Source organism: Dipodomys merriami, unplaced genomic scaffold (genome assembly GCF_024711535.1).
Source record: "Dipodomys merriami isolate MVZ:Mamm:240054 unplaced genomic scaffold, mDipMer1.0.p SCAF_2, whole genome shotgun sequence".
NCBI classification, from domain to species: Eukaryota; Metazoa; Chordata; class Mammalia; order Rodentia; family Heteromyidae; genus Dipodomys; species Dipodomys merriami.
In genome coordinates, this window is record NW_027203381.1 from 104,764,611 (window position 1) to 104,783,892 (window position 19,282).

The 19,282-nt window shown below is 45.1% G+C and overlaps 1 protein-coding gene across 2 annotated transcripts in view; it reads left to right on the forward strand.

Annotated features, from left to right (window-relative positions):
• Nucleotides 1-2,048: 2,048 nt before the first annotated feature.
• The window catches only part of Cxadr (CXADR Ig-like cell adhesion molecule), a 56,285-nt gene continuing 39,051 nt past the window's right edge, over nucleotides 2,049-19,282 (forward strand). For both annotated transcript variants that reach the window (XM_070030496.1, XM_070030494.1), the window contains exon 1: nucleotides 2,049-2,181. In XM_070030496.1, the coding sequence (XP_069886597.1) occupies nucleotides 2,139-2,181 (43 nt within the window). In that variant the 5' untranslated portion in view covers nucleotides 2,049-2,138. The remainder of the gene's footprint in view (nucleotides 2,182-19,282) is intronic.

The following is a 19,282-nucleotide window of genomic DNA, read 5'->3' on the forward strand; positions in this document are numbered from 1 at the left end:
TGATTGTCAAATCTCAGTCATCTGAGAAGCTAGAATTACAGGTGTGGGCCACTGAGACCAGATTGTTTTTCAAGACAGAATCTCATTATGTAGCCAAGTCTGGCCTCACACTGGGAAAACACACCTGGCTTAAAATTTACCCTTTTAAAATATAAAAAATCTTCTCAAAAGATATAGGAAAGCATAATGGTTTGCTATTATATATTTAACTAATACTATGAACATGATACAGAAAATATCCAACTCCATAAATGCATGAGACTCTACTAAATGATATGCCTCCAATGTGCTCTGCTTCCAAGAGTGACAGAGATCAACAATGTATGTGTCTTTCCAGTTTTCTAGAAACAAAGTAAGAGAGGCAATAATGTGAGGATAAGAAAAAAAATGGTAGGAAACAGCATAATATGAAAATTCCTTTAGGTAATTTCTAAAATGGACTTTAGTTAGGGACTGTGGGGGGTCTCCGGAGAGTGCATTTGATTTCTACTGGTGTAGGACCTAACAAGGGTAACAATGTAACGAATGATTTCCACTATAAAGGGGTTCACACTACATAAAGCTCTCTGAAATCTGTGAAGTGGATACAGTTAAATTCTTTTTTTAAATGAATTTCATAAAGCATAATAGAAATATGTTAAACATTACATACTTGTAATTATTCCTGTTTCCTCAATAGAAAGTTTCTAGCGATTGCCTCACATTGACACTTGGACTCCTTTTAGTTAAGACAGAATTGCCCTCAAATGAACTTAAACTAGAATTATGGTGTGAGGCTCAGGTGGTGGGTGTTTTTAAAAACTTCTCCACATAATTTTAATGTGTGGCTAGGGTAAAAAAAAAATGTCTACTATTCTTCCTGATAATTTATTTTCTCTGCCCGGTCTTCTTTGAATTTTGCAATATTACTTTATTAGCTTCCATTTACTGAGAACTTACTGCGAGCCAGGCCAAGTGCCAAGCATCTCTTAAATGCATTATCTCATCTGATTTTCATCTCAACCCCGTGGGCATAGATACCACCTCTAAATAACTTCAGTCCAAATTCTTACCACAGAGCTGTGTGACTTCTTTTCTCTAATTCGTCCCTGACTGGGTCCATCCAAAATATCTCTGCATTTACAAACAATCGTTCACTGGGAAAAGCAAGAACCAGCCGTGGAGGACAGACACCAGGAGGTGGAAGCCATGCTGTATGTAGGGTTGAAGAGATTTTCAACTAGAACTCCGATTTCCTGGACCTCCCTTCCAATCGATTTCCTTTTATCTTTGAGTGGATCCCAATTTCCAAGCTTCCCGTTCCTAACAGGCCATTTTTAGGGCAGGAATCGCCTACAAAGGCTAGGGGACTGAGGGACAAAACCGATGGAGGAGTTGTTGCCCGAACCCACAGCCGCAGCTGGAGGGTGCCGAGGGTGGGGAGGATGTGGAAGAGCTTCTTTAGCGCCCGCTCCCATCACGAGAAGACCCACGAGGCCGGAGCCGCCCAACCCGATGTTCGGCCGTAAAAACACCCCAGGCCAGACCTGTGTCCCGGGGTCTTCACCCTTCACTACCCTGCGGGGTGGGCGGGGTGGGCCGGCCGGGGCGGGGCGGGCCGGGGCGGGGTCCGGTGCAGAAGCGTAGTTCCCCCTCCGGGGACCCACGCGCCCCGCCAGGCAGCCCCGCGCCCCAAGGTAGGGCGGACTGCAGTTGTGCCGAGACTGACCGGCCCAATACTGCTTTAATGAGCGGGGTGAAGGTCGGCGCCCCGAATGTAGGCTGAGGGAGAAGGGTGGGAAGTGGGAGCCAGGGCGTCCCGGCGCCCACCGAAGCTGCCGAGTCCCCGGAAGCGCCGCACGCGCCGCGCCTGGTTGTTATGGCAACGTCCCCCCCCCTCCTCCGCGCGGCTGGGTGCAGCCAGGACTTACCAATGGGTCCAGCGAGCCTGGCGCCGGAAGTGACGCGAGTTCACCTGCCGAGCTGGGGCGGGGGCGGGGCGCGCGGGGGAGGGGCTCGCGGGGGAGGGGCGGGGAGGCAGAGGTGCCGCCGCTGCCGCCGCCGCCGCCCGGACACGGCTGAGCGAGTGTGCGGAGCTCCGGGAGATCCGGATCCCGAGCTGCCTACCTGCAGCCGCTGCCCAGAATCGGGCCGCCACCATGGAGCTTCTGCTGGGCTTGGTGCTCCTGTGTGGGGTCGCGGGTGAGTAGCGGACCCCGGGATCCTCCGCGCCCACCAGCCAGGCCCCGGGGGCGCTTGGCTGCCCGCGGCCACCCGGGAACAATGGAACCTGGGGGGAGGGGGACGGGCGCGATTTGGGGGTCCTGCGGCCGGGGCGGCGGCGGTGCAGTTACTGCATCGAGGTGATTTCGGGGGCGGAGGGGGCGAGCGCGGGAGCCGCGAGGATGGAGCGCCCCAGCGGGCAGCAGCCGCGGCGGGGAGCCGGGGGTGCCCGAGGGGCGTGGGCATCCGGGCTCCACCGGCTCCTCCGGGACCCACCGGGATCCACCGGGACCCACCGGGATCGGGGCGCTGCGGCGGCTGGGCGGCTCGGGGCGTGGCGCGGGGTGCGCGCGGCGGTACCTCCAGCTCTCTCCCGGGCTGTCTCTGCCCCGGCCCGGCTCCCCTTCGTTTTTGTTCGGTGCCGGCTCCGGGTGAGCCCCCGCGTGGTGCCCGGCCAGCCTTTGGACTGGATTTCCGAGCCCGGGGCGGCGAGTTTGCAGGTGTCGAAGCGGGGAGGCCGGATCGCGAACGCCCTCCGTGGACGCGGTGCGGTGGCGCGGCTCGGATTGTCCGGGCGCCCTCGAGGAACGCCTTGGGGTGGGAACCCGCACCAGGCTTCCACGTTCCGGGTCTCACGGGCCACGCGAGCCCAGACCCAGAGGTGCGACCGGCCCTGGGGGGGAGTCACGGAGGAGACCGTGGGAAACCTCAGCGCGTGGGGCTTGCATTGGGAATGAGTTGGTTCCTTTTGCAGATAATGATATACAAGTAAGGACTCGTTGCGGGGTCATCCTGGTACGGGATTTCTCCGTGTGTGTGTGTGTGTGTGTGTGTGTGTGTGTGTGTGTGTGTGTGTGTGTGTGTGTGTGTGTGTGTGTGTGTTTCCTGGGAGGGAAAAAGAAGGCATTCTAAAAATGTGTGGATCCGTAGAAGGCATAAACATTTTGACATTTAGAAGACTGGTCTCCCCCCCCCCCAATCAGTGTGTAACCAACCAGCTGGTCGCCCCTGTCACACTAAAGAAGTACTTGCGGCATTTTATAAGCGATTGAGTCATTTTTAAAATAAAAGATCTGTAGGTAGGACTCCGGGAGGCGTGTGGTGTTGCCTCCGGAAGGATTTTTTTTTTTAATTTAAAGGCTGAGAAGCCGGGTCGAGTGGCCCCGTATGTGGGGATGGCTCCCTGCTTCCTGTTGAAATGTTAATTCCATTGTTGGATGCCACAGCTGTGAGCATTACTCCTGGGATCAACATTCTATTAACAACTCTAATCTTCGATCTGAGGCTATAGAGCTATCTCCACTTTTTCTTTCTTTTTTTTTTTTTTGTTTTAATTTAGGCTTGGCTAAAATTTCGAAAGTAAATAAGTAAATCTTCAGGGAAAAGATGAAGGAGGGCGAACGAGGCGGTGTTCACAGAACCAGTTTACATGGTGCATTCCCACCTTTGTTTGGTCAAATTTTAAATTGAAGTAGGAAAAAAATCTAGATTTATGACCTCTAGATAATGTTCAGGCCACATGTAAAGCAGAAAAGTGAAAGAAATACCAATACCACGTGCAGATTTTTTTGGGGGGAGGGTGGAGGCAGGGAGAGGAACAAAGTTCCTCAGTACCTGAGGTTTGTTATGCTATTTTTTTCTTGATTGTCTCACTTTGACAGGCACAACCACAGTTAAGGCTGTTTAAATACATATCGTCATCCTGCACATAAAGTTTGCTTTAGGGTGTGGTGGATATATCATTAAAGGTCAAATGAACAAGACATTATTTTTCCACCCAGTTTTTCAGCTTAAGTAACAACTCAGGCTCAGCTAGCTCAGGCTAGCTGCTCAGGAGGCTGAGGTCAGGGTTCAAAGACAATCAATCCAGGCAAGATCTATGAGATTCTTGTCCCCCAATTAGCCACTGAAAGCTTGAAATGGAGCTGTGGTTCAAATGGTTGCGCACCAACCTGGCACTAAAAGGCTAAGGGACAAATGCCCAGGCCCTGAGTTCAAGCCCTAGTATTAGCATGTGCTCATGTGTGCACACACATACACACCACTCAGAAACTGTAATTGATGTGTGGCTTTGCTTGTGTTTTTAGATATTTCTAACCATGTTAGAAATGCATTGCCATGAATGCAATTTCTGGGTTGACATGATTGACTATCAGCAAATCAAGGCATACTTTTTTTTTTTTTTTTTTTGGTGGCCAGTCCTGGGACTTGGAACTCAGGGTCTGGGCACAGTCCCTGAGCCTGTCTGTGCTCAAGGCAGTACTCTACTACTTGAGCCACTGCACCACTTCCGGGTTTATCTGTGTATTTGGTGCTGAGGATTTGAACCCAGGGCTTCAGGCATGCTGAGCAAGCACTCTACCCCTGAGCCACATTCCTAGTCCCAAGGCATGCATCTTAAATAAATATTTCAATGCAAATGTGATCATCTAGATTTGTCTATAGGTCTTAAAGAGTTCTGTGTTTTAGTATGGTTGCTGATGGGATTGCTGGTGTATTATTTCAGTCATACAAATAGAGAAACTGAGGCATGCAGTACCCTCCAATCTGTGCTGATGTCACTAGCCATTTTACCTCTGAAACAACTGCTTTCCTCTTTGATTACCTCTAATTGACATACTAATTTCTACTACTAATAATCTGTCATTTATTAACCTGCTGTTGGTGACTGTGTACCAAATATGGTTAGCCTTTCAATTTTATCATCTTGGTTGAATCTTTTCGAGGGCATTCCTGGACGACTCAAGATTCTCCAGCCCTTAGACCAGGTCTGGAAACTGAAGTGACCTATGTCTCTGCAATGTTGCCATTGCATAGTTTTTAAAGCACCAGAATGTTGATAGATTCACACTTGACAGTCTGAGTGACACGTCAGTGTTTCCTCTCCCAGCTTTTTAGCCCTTGGATGTTGGCCCAGTCACTGACTTTTCTGTGCCTCAGTTTCTTTATTGAGAATTGGGAGCATTGGGAGGGGAGGGAGAGATGTTGGTCAAAGTATACATTATTTCAGTGAGATAGGAATAAGTTCAAGAGATGTATTGTTAAACTTGCGGACTGTATTTAACAGCATACTCTTGAAGTATTTGAGTAGATTTGGTGTTATCTCAAAATGGTTTGAGAATACGTATGATAATTAGCTTGATATAGTCTTTCCACAGTGTTTTATCTTTCTGACTACATTGTCTTTTTTTGTTTGTTTTGGTTTGGATTTTGAGACAGGATTTTGCTGTGTATCTAGGTTTTCTTAGAACTTGTAATCCTTTTGCGTCTACTTTTGGAGTTCTGGGATGTTGCATCATACCTAGCTCTTCTTGTTCTCTTTTTTACCTCTTTTCTTCAGTTGCCAAAAGTAAAGATAACTCATGGACCAAATGGGTTTATGTCTTTGCAGTTCCTTTGGTACTAATTGATTCTTCCCAACTGCCTTCTAAAATAAGTCCCTTAATAGGGAACTACTCAGGAGGCTGAGATTGGAGGATCAATTCTTGACGCCAGCTGGTCCTCCTATCTCCAATTCATTACCAAAAGGCCAAAAATAGAGCATGGCTCAAGTGGTAGAAGGCTAACCTTGAGCAGAAAAGCTCAGGGACAGTGCCCAGGCCCTATGTTCAAGCCCCAGGACAGGTGCAAAAAATATAAATGAATGAATAGCCCCCGCTTTCGGGTTTTTTTTTTGTTGTTTTTTTTTTGTTTGTTTGTTTTTTGCTGGTCCTAGAGCTTGAACTCCGGGCCTAGGCTGATTCTGAGGTTCTCTGTGCTTAAGGCTAGTGCTTTACCACTTAAGTCACAGCACCATTTCAGGCTTTTTCTGAGTAGTTTAATGGAGATAAGAATCTCATGGCTGGTTGTGACTGTGATCCTCAGATCTCAGCCTCCTGAGTCGCTAGGATTACAGGCGTGAGCCACTGGTGCCCAGCTTAAATATGTCCTTTAATGCCATCTTTTCCATCCTTTAGCTCATAGCTCACTTCCCACAATCCTCCTTCAACCTGGATGGCTTCAACACTTCTAATTACTTGCTGTTAAAGCTAAGTCCACTTTGGATTCTGGGCTATTAAATTTTTTTTAATTGTCATAAAGGTGATATACAAAGAGGTTACAGTTATATTGGTCAGGTGAAGAGTGTATTTCTTTTTGGACAATGTCACTCGCCGTTTTTCCCTCTACTATTTTGAACTTCCTAACAAACTTGAGTACTGGAGACTCAAGTCCCCAAGTGAACCCATCCATTAAGTTGATTAAATCATCCAGTCAAATGTTTATGGTCTTTTTGTATACCGTGCCCTGTGCTTAGGTATCTCTACAATAGTATATGACATTGCACAAGCCTGGTAAGCCATTGAAGGTAGAGCTTTTGTCTAGAGATGGAGATCTGAAGAGCTAATGTGTCTTGAAAGTTGAGAAGTTCAGTGTGTATAAAGCATGCAACAAATGCCACTTAGACTTAATGTACATCTGAGTCATTCTTATGAGGAGCCCTGCGGTGATGTCACTGCTGACCACATTCAGTGTGGGCAAAGATTAAAGGCAGTGCTGGAGCTTGGTAGGTAATGATGGATTGGTCAGGGTGGGCCCCTCACTCCAGACACTCAGAAGTTTGTAACTTGCTGAATAATGGAGGTTCCACACCAAGACATACTCTCTTGAGTGTTCAAATACTGCAGAAGTTCTGGAGGCAGGATGAAACAATAGAGCTACCACTGGAATCGGTTTGTGATGGTGTAGACCAGCGCAACCCCTGCAGACACACAGTTGAGCCATGTTGGACTTTGCTTTGGTCTGGAAAAGCTTGGACTTGATGGCTGGTGGCTTGCAGGAATGGTTCAAGTTAGAACTGTTAGGTTTTTAAAAAGAGGTGGCCAAGTAAGAACAGCACCACGCACGTGGTATTCGGGTAAGGGGTAGGTTTATTCAGTAGACCTGCTGGGACCAGGCAGGGTTGGCACTCCACGCGGCTGGCAAAAGAGGCCATCTGGCCCTCTGGTTAGGCCTTATATAGGGTAGGGGGCGGGGAAGGGTGTGTCCAGGTAAAGGGAAGTGGGATCAGGTGGGAGAAAGGTGTGGCCACATCAGATTAAGATGTGACCTCAGCGGATGCGGATGTGACCTCTTCCAGGTGTCCCAGTTTCCTAGGTAATGCAGGTACTGGGCGAGGTCGGTTTGCTGTCCAGGAATGGACCTTACAAGAACAAAGCTCTAAGATTTCTCTCTTGAGTGTAAGGTGATGTCACTAACTTAGGGCAAAGGTAAGAGCCAAGGTTAGTGGGGAGACAGTGAACTTAAGTTTGGACAAGAATAGTAATTGAAGTGCCTTGAGAAGACGGAGGGAGGGAGGGAAGGGGAGAGAGAGAGAGAGAGAAAATAGCCAGGGTGACATTGTTCAAAAAAACATACTCATGGCATTGTTGGGAACATGGGGGAGAACAGAAAAGAAATAGGCCGGACTCAATCCTCAGCAGATCAGCAGGCCCGGACTGTTTATTGAAGTACAGACCTTGCCATGGGTTTGGAGGTTGTGCAAGGAACTGGATTTTAGGGTTTCACAAGGAAACAGAAGATAAAATGGGCTACGGTCTCCTTGGGATCAAGGGCGGTGTCCTTGGCCAGGCCCACAGTGGAAGCTGGGTGTGGGGGCGATTGTCTTCTGGGGTCCAAGGTCAATATGACCTGCCAGCTCACAGGCACGTGAGCACACATCCCCTAGGAATAAGGCAAGACTCAAGCCTTCATTTTTCCATCTTTAGATACATAATAAGATTGGGCCGAGAGGCAGATCCTTCACTCATTACCTGACTTATGGAACTGGAACTTTGCTGTACCAATCACCTTTTATTTATTTACTTTTTGGTTGGTCGTGGGGTTTGAACTCTGGGCCCGGGCACTGTCCTGAGCTCTTCAACTCAAGGTGAGAGCTCTACCACTTTAAGCCACAGCGCCACTTCGGGTTTTCTGGTGGTTAATTGGAGATCAGTCTCTTAGACTTTTCCTGCCTGAGCTGGTTTTGAGCCACGATCTTCACATCTCAGCCTCCCGAGTAGCTAGGATTACAGGTGTGAGCCACCAGACCAGCACCTGGCTGCCAATCACCTTTACAATAAAAAAAATTGCCCACAGGAGGATTTAAATAGAGGCCCGAATCTCAAGAGAGAAGGAGCCAAAGAGTAAAGCATTTACAAAGATGACAGATTTGAAGTAGGACTAGAAGAGGTGGATGTGAGGTGGATGGGAGAGATCTACCTCTAATAAACTGAAGATGCACCTTGGAGCAGGGGGTGATGGGGCACGTAGGAGAAGGCAAGACGGGGTCCTAAGTAGAGGCTGATGGAGAACTGAGGACAGTCCTGCCCTCAGCAGGCTGTTTTGACATCCAGGAAGTTCTGTGTTCCACATGGAAGACAGTTTCTGAATGGTCACGCGGTTAATGGTGCTGAGAGCTGTACTTTGCACTTGTGACTGGTTTGATACTGAGCTCTTTACCTGAGGGTGGAGGCAACTTCCCTAGGATCTCGTTTATGTTTTCATTCTTCTTAGAACACTGTTTTTTCCTTCAGGTTAATTCCTGAGCCTTTCAGGTTTTTGACTATCTCATCTCTCACCTTTAGAGTTCATCCATGTTAGAAAAGCTTATTTATTTATTTATTTATTTATTTTATTTTTTTTTTTTAGGGTCCGGTCCTGGGGCCTGAACTCTGGGCCTGGGCACTGTCGCTCAGCTCTTCAGCTCAAGGCTAGTGCTCTACTACTTGAGCCACAGCACCACTTCCGGCTTTTTTCTTTTAGCTTATGTGGTGCTGAGGAATCGAACCCAGGGCTTCAGGCATGCAAGGCAAGGGCTCTACCACTGAGCCACCTTCCCAGCCCTTATTTATTGTTTTATATTCCTTCAATTCTGTCTCATTTTTTAATGAGATTTAACCAGATTTCTTATTTTCTCTCCCCTTTTCCCTTTCCCTTTTCCCCTTCCTTTCCATCTTTTCCTTCTCTCCCCACCCCTTTCCTTTTTTCCCCTTCTCTCTTCCATGCCCCTCCCTCCCTCACCTCCTTCCCTCCCTCCCCCCTTTTTCTCCCTCCCCCCCTTCTTTCCTGTTTTGGTGGTACTAAGTTTGAACTCTGGGCCTTGGCCCTTATGAGGCTGGTGCTATACTACTTTAGCAATGCCTTCAGCAGTCTTGGCCCTAGTTGTTTTTTCAGATTAGAATTTGTTTTTTGCCTGGGGCAGGTCTTAAACACAGTTGCTCTACTTATGCCTCCTGCCTAGCTGGGATTAGAGGCCTGAACTAGTACACCTGGCTTGTTGTTTTGAGATACAATCTCCCTGCTTTTTCTACCTGGGCTGGCTTGGTAAAATGAAATGATCCTTCCATTTCTACCTACTGGGCACACCAGCATTAATCACATTTCTGAGGGTTGTTTGTGTTTACGGACTCCATTATGTGTCTCATGTTCTTAATTCTTCCGCCACCACACCCCTTCTATGAGGAAGACTGTAGTTAACACTGGCCGCATCTAGTGGACATGCCTTTTTTTTTAGCATTTAACCTCTGAGCTACTCTTTGTATTCCTTTTGCTCTGTTTCCAACTTGGATCTTCAATGCTGAGTTTATGTTTATCAATTTTGTGTGTATAGCCTCTAGACTATTTCTGGTCTCTCTCTCTCCCAACCTCTACCCATGATAGACTTCCCACTGGCATTTCCGCCTGAATGTGTTGGAATTTATATTTCCTCTGATATTAAGTGATGTCTCTCTCTTTCTCTCTCTCTGTCTCTCCACACATACAAGTGAAGAAGCATAGGTGGTCAATTTGGCTCCTTCTCTACCTCACCTGTTACAGTCATTGTCTAGGACACTGGTGTTCAACTTGTTGAAGTGTCTTCATGATTGGCCTTGGAATAGTGAACTTGCCCTTGATGTGCTCCAGGCTCATTCCATTATTGCAGTGATTATCAGCATGCCTCTCTGAAAGGGTTTTCTCTTGCCAGACAGTACATTTCATTGTTAGACTGTTTACATTTCATTTCCAGCATATGATGCAGTGCAGGTAGATTGGGTGATGGGGAAGGAGGGAGAGACCAGAGTCCATGTGTGTAGCTGGGAAGGGCCCAGCGGAGAAAGCAGTTGAAAGAGAGGAATAGGCTTATCCTGGACAGGCTGGGTACGGCGGGCCTGTGGACCATGCACAGGCCTGTTTTATGCCTGTCAGCCTGCACAGGTGTTCCTGAGGGGAGGGAGTCTGTGCTCCACCCCAGCCCCAAACTTTAATCTCTAGTGCACAGCCTGTTGTTCTCTGATTCTCTTGTCTCGCATTTCTCGAGAGATACAGGTCATTACTGATCGAGAATTTATGCTTTCGGTAATTAAATAAAGGAAATAATTGAGTTGGGAATTTTGGTGAATTCATTTGGTGTCAGGCAAGCAGTAGATGGGAATTTTAAAATAATCACTAAAGTAACCGAGAAAGTAATTACATATTGTCCAGCTAAAATGAACCAAGAGCTTTAGCTTGCTTCCATCTAACTTACACTTTTTTTTTAAGAACACAAATTTAATAATCTGAAATAATGATTAGATTTTTCTTTTCTTTTTAGATGAAGTCTTACTATGTGGTTCTAGTTTACTCTGGTCTCCGGTGTCAGCTTTCCAGTTGCTAGAGGTCACCATATTAGTTCTGGTTTTAGATTGTTGTTTAAAGTTGTCATAGAGGGGGCTAGACCTTTCAGGCTCTGTTTTCCTACTTTCTTTTCTACTTAATTTCTTCACTAAGGTTGAAGTTACACATGGTGGGTGTGGGGAGTTTAGGAGGTTGCCTTGGCCTGGTGAAGTGATCTCTACCAAAGTATTGAGCCTATGCCTGTAAACCTAGCTACTCAGGAGGCTGAGGTCTGTGGATTGAATGTTCAAGCCAGCCCGTGCAGAAAAGTCCTTGAGACTCTCATCTCTAATACAACACCAGAAAACCGGAAGTGGTGCTGTGGCTCAAGTGGTAGAGCGCTAGCCTTGAGTTGAAGAGCTGAGAGACAGCGCCCAGGCCCAGAGTTCAAGCCCCACAACCGCCAAAAAGTTGAGCCTGAGTTAGGTGCCTGTGGCTTACACTTATAATCCTGGCTAGGCTGACAAATCCCAAGGCTTATCTTCAACTAACACCATCAAAAGACCAGAAGTTGGAGGCGTCGCTCAAGGGATAGATTGGCAGTTGTGAGTGGAAAAAACCAAGCAAGAAAAGAGCTCTAGGCTCTTAACAAGGCCCAGTATCAGCACAAACAACAACAACAAAACAAAACAAAAAACAAACCATTGAGATTCAGTGAGCTTGGTGGTACCTGCCTGTAATACCAGGAGGAGAAATCAGGAGAAAGGCTAGGTCCAGTCTCTTAAGTCCACCATGTCTCAACCAACTCCCAGGAAGCAGAACCTAGTTCATGGTTTGGTTTGGTAGTGGGATTCTATTTTTTTTTTTTTTGTACTTCTTTGTAATCAATCCATTACTAGCCTTATTAAAAAATGAAAAAAGCCTGGCACCAGTGGCTCATGCCTATAATCCTAGCTACTCAGGAGGCTGAGATCTGAGGACTGTGGTTCAGAGCCAGCTCCGGCAAGAAAGTCTGTAAAACTCCTATATCCAATTAACCACCAGAAAACCAGAAGTGGCTCTATGGCTCAAAGTGGTAGAGCACTAGCCTTGAGCTGAAGAGTCAGGGACAGCCCAGGCCCAGAGTTCAAGCCCCATGACCAACCAAAAAACAAAACAAAACAAAAAAAGGAAGGGAAGCTAAAAATGTTAAATGTTAATACATTTAGTGGCAAATGTTGATAAGCTTGTCATTTTGTTGGTGGTAGAACTCTTATCTCACTCCTCTTGTTATTTTATTTTATGTTTTTTTTTCTTTTTGGGTCCGGTGGTGGGGACTGAACTCTGGGCCTGGGCACTGTCCCTCAGCTCTTCAGCTCAAGGCTAGCTCTCTACCACTTGAGCCACAGCGCCACTTCCAGCTTTTTTCTTTTTGCTTATGTGGTGCTTAGGAATCGAACCCAGGGCCTCAGGCATGCAAGGCAAGCGCTCTACCACTGAGCCACCTTCCCAGCCCCTGGTTATTTTATTTTTTTATACTGTTTTTCTCTAGCTGCCTCTCCACTCATTGTCTTTAGCCTTTGTAACTCAGAGTAAAGAGCTAATTGGAGTCTAACCTTTATAAAAGGTCTCAACTTGAGTTAGTACTGTTTGTAAGTTATTTTAATTGGCCTGGTGCCGGTATGAGTAAAGCTTCTCCTACTCTCTTGCGGAAGGGAAGGTAGAAAGAGAAACAAGTGGGTCATTAGGGTAAATAAAAGGATCTTTGACATGATTTAAGTTGTCCTTTGGCGTTCGATTAGGAAAAGGATCTACAGACTCAAATGTTTACATATTGAGAAATTGTGGGTATTATTGAAACCAATCATTTTCATACTAACTGATATTTTACAACTTAGAGTGGGAATGTTTTTCTTCATTTATGTATAATAAAAATACTTCTAGTTTCCAAGAAGAAACAAAGTTGTGGTTATTTTTACACATTCTTGTTATAGGTGTGTTTCTGTTTATCCAAAGGAAGGCTGGCTTAGCTGCACAGATGAATTCTCCCCCAGGGATATTATTTTATTTATTTATTTTTTGGGTCCGGTTGTGGGGCCTGAACTCTGGGACTGGGCACTGTCCCTCAGCTCTTCAGCTCAAGGCTAGTGCTCTACCACTTGAGCCACAGCAAAACTTCCGGCTTCTTTCTTTTTGCTTAGGGGGTGTTGAGGAATCGAACCCAGGGCCTAATGCATACAAGGCAAGCACTCTACCACTGAGCCACCTTCCCAGCCTCTCCCCCAGGAATTTTAAAGGAACACCCAGATGTAGTAGACCAAATTTGTTGAGTTTTTTTGTTTTGTTTTGGTGTGGGTACTGTCTGTCATGGGGCCTGAACTCTGGGCCTGAGCGCTGTCCCCTCAGCTCCTCTGCTCAAGGCTAGTGCTCTACCACTTGAGTCACAGTGCCACTTCCAGATTTTTTCTGCTTATGTGGTGCTGAGGAATCGAACCCAGGGCCTCATGCATGCAAGGCAAACACTGTAACACTAGAGTCATACTTCAACTTTCAGCTTCTTGCAAGTTCATTGTAGATAATGATCTCAGATTTGTGTGTGTGGGGGGGGGCTGATTCTGAACAATGATCTTTAGATCTCAGCCTTCTGAGTAGCTAAGATTACTGGCAAGAGCCACTGGCAAGTCTAGCCCTTAGAGTGACATCATCATCTACAGGCTGTCTTACCAGTGAAGGGCAGCGTGGTGAACTCTGACGAGCTTCTCCACTGAACCAAACTTTTGACTTTGGCTTGTGTCATGTAGTAGTTCCTGTTGGCAATTAGCTAAATCAAATCTGTTGCTTCTTAGTTTCTAGAAATCATCATTACATATGTGCAAAATTATATCAGCAAACCATATCTGATTGTTATGAACATCATGTCTACACATAGGGTAGAAAAAATAGATGCATGCACAAAAATTGTAATTTTTAACTTGCCTCTGAGGGAAATACACACATATATGGGGAGATGTAAAGTAAGTAGGATAGAATAGCCCTGGTGGTGGTTGCTGAGGAAATTTGAATTCACTCTGTGATACTAGAAAGGAATTCATACCAGATGAAAGCAATCAATTTAGGGATGCTCAGAGCAGCCATGATTTTCTTAAAGTAACCTTTCTTTTGTTGACTTCAAGATTTCCCTTAAGAAGACACTTTATTTACTGAATTTGCTAAGATAGCTATTTGTTTGGGTTCTTATTTTCTGTGATCCTATGAGACACTTGATTTGAATTTTTTTTTCCTTCAAAAGTACTTTTCCAGCCTTATGGTGATTATCAAGGAAGAGACTGGTTCTGAGGATTTTATGAACAAGGAGGCAAAAGATTTCCTAAAATGGAAGTGATGAAAATATTCACCATGGCAAAGGATCTCCTTTACCCACAATGCAAAATACCTTATTTGCATTTGTTTTGCCAGATATTCATGAAATTGGCAGCCCTATACTTAGAGATCAAAGTGGGAGGGGGTGTAGTATACTGTTTACACTGAGATGAAAGACTAGAATTCTTTCAATCAGAGTTGAAAGGAAATTAACCATTTTTTATTAACGTATATTTATTGTACAAATGTTTCTATTGTAATATTTTCATACATGCATTTAATATACTTGGATCAAATCCAGCCTGTCTATATTAACTCTTTTTTCCTTCTTAATTATTCCTGTTGTGCTTTTAACAGGTTAGTGGGTTTCATTGTGGTATTTTCATATGTGTGTGTGTAAATAATGTGTTTAATCATTTACTCAGAATTGAAATTTGAATGCTTTCCTCTAATGAGAAATGGGGGCAGGAACGGGTTACAGTCCTCAGGCTTGTAGAAAAATATCTGCATTCAATGTTTGTTTATACAAAGTATTATTTGCCTGTCTAGTTTCTTGCCTGGGTTTCCATTGTAATGTTTACATCTGTATCATCCTGGTTTCTGAGCTGTATATTAAATATTTCTTTCAAATAGCCTCAATCCCTGTGCAGGTATGCCTAGTCTGAAGGAGAATAGTGTAATATATAATTCCAAATGAGGTTTGTAATGGGATACTGGAGATAGAGAAATGAGAAGGCCCTGTTCTGGCCCTAGGGGCAGGCCAAGTTCAGAGGGAGGAAGGTGTCCACTGAAAGGTTAAAGTCTGAGGCAGTGACCACCACGTGTTGCTTGTTTCTGTCTAGCAAAGCAACACGTGATGATAATCAAAATACCTGGTTGATCGTGTGCCTATATAAGACCTGCAAATCATGAGCTTGGGGCTCTCCTCCTAGGCTCTGCTGTACAAGCTGCAGCCCATTTAAGTAAAACAGTGTAGAGTCTGACTCTTGGTAGTCTTCTTGCGGGGGGTTCTGCGACCTTGGCATTACATCCACCATCTTGTATTGTAAGTTCACAGATGGCTCTTTGGTCACCCAGGAAATAGAGGATAGCAGGTACCAATTCTTTCTTGTTCTCCAATGTGTAAACCTAATTGTTGTTCTTTTGTTTGTTTGTTTGTTGTTGTTTTTGTTCTAGTACCTAATACTTTTGCTTGTTGGCTAGCATTCTACCAACTAAGCCATGCCTCCCACCCCAACTTAATAGTAATGGTACTAATCCTCACGTACTTTTCCTCCAGTCATGAAATTGTCTAATTCCTTATTTAGTAGGATCCCTTATCTTTGGGGTTTGATCCTTTGGTGTAGAAGTATCCCACTCTATGTGCTTTTTTTGGGTCCGGTCGTGGGGCCTGAACTCTGGGCCTGGGCACTGTCGCTCAGTTCTTCAACTCAAGGCTAGTGCTCTGCTACTTGAGCCACAGCGCCAATTCCGGCTTTTTTCTTTTTGCTTATGTGGTGCTGAGGAATCGAACCCAGGGCCTCAGGCATGCAAGGCAAGCGCTCTACCACTAAGCCAACTTCCCAGCCCCTCTATGTGCTTTTTAACTTTTCCTGTTCCGTTTGACCTTTCCTTTTGACTTGTAAACATTTTTCATAATTCTAATCTCAGAACAACCTTTTCCTGACCTCACAGTACAATCTTTTCTCCTGTCTTTGAAGGCCAAGTTGCTCAAAACAGTAGTTACTTCTATTCTTGTCCCACCCCCCAAACACTGTAATCAGATGTGCCCCATTCCGACTCACAAAGCCTTTACTACGTTACCCTTGAGTGATCTTCTCATTCTAAACCTAGTCATTGATACTTTTTAGTGTCCCTTCTTTACCTAATACGCTTTGAGTTCTTCCGGTGTGGAACACACTAGTAACTATTATGAATGAAAGATGTTAAAAGATTTTAAAATCTCTCATAGTAGGAGGCATGGGCTTTTAAGGTGACATTGAATCATGTAGCAGCTACTGTTGATTGAAGAAAGAATACCAGCTAGGGCTGGAACTATTACAAGAGTTTTCCATGTATTATTTTATTTAATCCTCCCAATGAAGCAGGCTAATCCTTATTTTAAAGATGAAGACATCAAGTCATAAAATGGCTACAAACTGCCCATGGTTAAATGCTTAGTAAGCTACAGATGAATGTGAGCTTAGATCTCACTTCATGGGTCCAACAACATTCATAGAGCAGAATGCTAATATTTGAGAAAATACCTAAACTGGTGGGGAGGTAGACGCAGAACCACTGATGCCATTAAGATGCGGGTAGGGTGGGGTTGGATGTGAGCGAGGGCTTCGTTGATTGATGGACTGGACTCAGAACACACTTAGATCTGAAATAATTCAGTTCAACATCCTTCATTTATTATGTTTGAGCCCTCCAGAAACAAGTTGCCCAAAATGATACAGCTCAGTTTTGATTTTTCTGCGTGTGACAGTTTTGACAGCAGATTCCCAGTCTAGGATTTCTGTTTGAAAAAAAAAAAAACAAACAAAAAAAACAAAACCAAGGTCCTGAAGCATATGCTACTTAGATATTTAAAGTAGAAGAGGAATACTGATGCTTCTTCCCCAAGGGTGACTGTGCCAGGTGGTGACCCGTGGCTTTTAGTGGTGTGCTCATTGTGTTTTATCATGATTTCAGAAATGAAATGTGCCTGGGCTTTTCATTAGTTGACTTCTGTTTACACGGTATGCAAGGCTGAGGCACTGGACAAAACAGACATGTGCATTGTTCCACACTAGCTTAACTACATCTCAGTGTCACTTTCTTCCTTGTAAACTGTGTGTGTGGACACACACAAAGTATATGTTACTTGTAGTATATGCCTATATATATATACACTTGTAGTATATGCCTAATGTATGTAAATATATATATGTTTATAAATGTATATATAAAAAACATGTATTTTGAAAAGAACTTGGCAATAAGATTTCAATTACTGTTTCATTTATATTATTTAATTATATTGACATACTTTAATTATACAAGGCAGATTTAACATGACATTTCCATACATGAATGTGGAGATGAGGAAATTTTCTTTTTTTGTTTTTGTTTTTGTTTTTTTTATATTTAATTTTATTTTATTTGTGAACATACTGTACAGAGGGGTTACAATTACATGGGCAGGATAATGCGTACATTTCTTACCAAGCATTGCAGCCTCCGCCTTTGGTTTACCCTTCACATCCCTTCCCAGCCTCCCGCCTCCCCCCCAATCCCAATCCTTCTCCTTCCCCCCTTCCCCCCTCCCCCCTTCCCCCCCCCCCTTCCTCCCCCCCCCCCCCCCCCCCGCACCGACGTTGTAAAGCTCGTTTTGGACATGACAACTTGTACTTCTCATTGTTTGCCGGTCGTCGGGCCTTAACTCTGGGCCTGGGCACTGTCCCTCAGCTCTTCAGCTCAAGGATAGTGCTCTACCACTTGAGCCACAGTGCCACTTCCAGCTTTTTCTGCGTATGTGGTGCTGAGGAATCGAACCCAGGACCTCATGCATGCAAGGCAAGCACTCTACCACTGAGCCACTTTCCCAGCCCCGAGGAAATTTTCTTAGCTGTGAGCACATGTTAATATTCTATAAAAGGAATCAATTACTAAAACTCCTAGGTAGTAAAGAGCACACATTCTTGTGTGTGTGTGTGTCGGTCTTGGGCTTGAACTCTGGGCCTGGGCGATGTCCCTCAGTTCTTCAGCTCAAGGCGGGTACTAACCACTTGAGCCACAGTGCAACTTTTGGTTTTCTGGTGGTTTATTGGAGATAAGAGTCTCAAGAGCACAATTTGTATCTCCCTGTAAATGGTGTCTGATCACTCTCAGATATTTTAGTCAAAAATTAACATCTATAGTTTATTTTGTCTTTTAGTTTCTTCCTTTGATTATTGTTCATTCCTTGCCTTCCCTTACCCCCTCCGCTTTTCTTTCCTTTTCTCCCATTCCCTCTCCTCTTCTCCTCCCTCCCCCTCTCCCTGCAAGGCCAGTGATCCTGTTTGTCATCACCATTCTTCTTACAAATAGTTCCTTTATTCACGTTGCCTCCACCTACTGAGAACTGCCTCCTCCACTCGCAGTTTAGCAGTCTTGTCCACCTGCTAGGTCTGTGTGCTGATGGTATGGGATCTGGAACACGGCCTCCATTGGTGAGGTACTGAGACCCTCTTTCAGTGAAGAGAAGTATGTGCTTCAGGGTAGGGACGGGTAAGCAAACACCTGTAAACAAAGGAATTGGGTAATCGAAAGGAGAAAGTGATTAACACTGCCTGGGGGCCCAGGAAACCTCCTGGGAGAAGATGGCAGGTGAGATGCACTTTGGTAAATGACCTAGAGGTACTTCTAATCGGAGAAGGTGGAACAAGGAAAAAGCAGGCTTTTCAAGCATTGCTAGACCGTGGACAACACCGCAGTGTATTCCACAAATACACTGCGCCTAGTAGATTCTGTCCCCGTTGTCCTCAATGCATTCTCTGACTTGTTCTTTCCGGAACTGATTCCAGACAGGTTTACTGCTGTGGTTCTGTCTTTAGTGAAGAAAGGACTAATTCTCACCCACCTTCAGTAGCATTTCATGTTTTTATTTCTTTATTTGGTGCCGGTACTGTGGCTTGAACTCAGGGTCTGGGTACTGACCCTTATCTTTTTTTGTGTAACACTAGTGTGTTACATCTTGAGCCATAGCTCATTTCTGGCTTTTTCCTGGTACTGGAGATAAGAATCTCCTGGACTTTACTGCCTGGGCAAACTTTGAATTGCGAAATCCTCAGATCTCAGCCTCTCCAATAGCTAGGATTATAGATAAGAGCTGGAAGCACCCATCCATCTTGTTCTGTTTTTCCTCAGCTTTGAGATGTATCCCCTTTCATTTCTAGTGGATCCTCTGTTCCCTTCTCTAATGGAAAGATCCGAGAACCTGTGAGTACGACTCTTGACTTTCCTCAGCACATCTCAACACTGTGATCTGCTTACTCTACACCTCCAGAAATTGCCTGGTTGCTGTTGTATTCTGTTGTAACGAGCACTTTCTTGATTGCTTAGATCGCAGGTTAGGGAGCTGCTTAGCTTATAATTCTCAGCCCTTCTCTTCACCTAGGTGAAAAGACCTTACTAGTCCCTGCTGGAA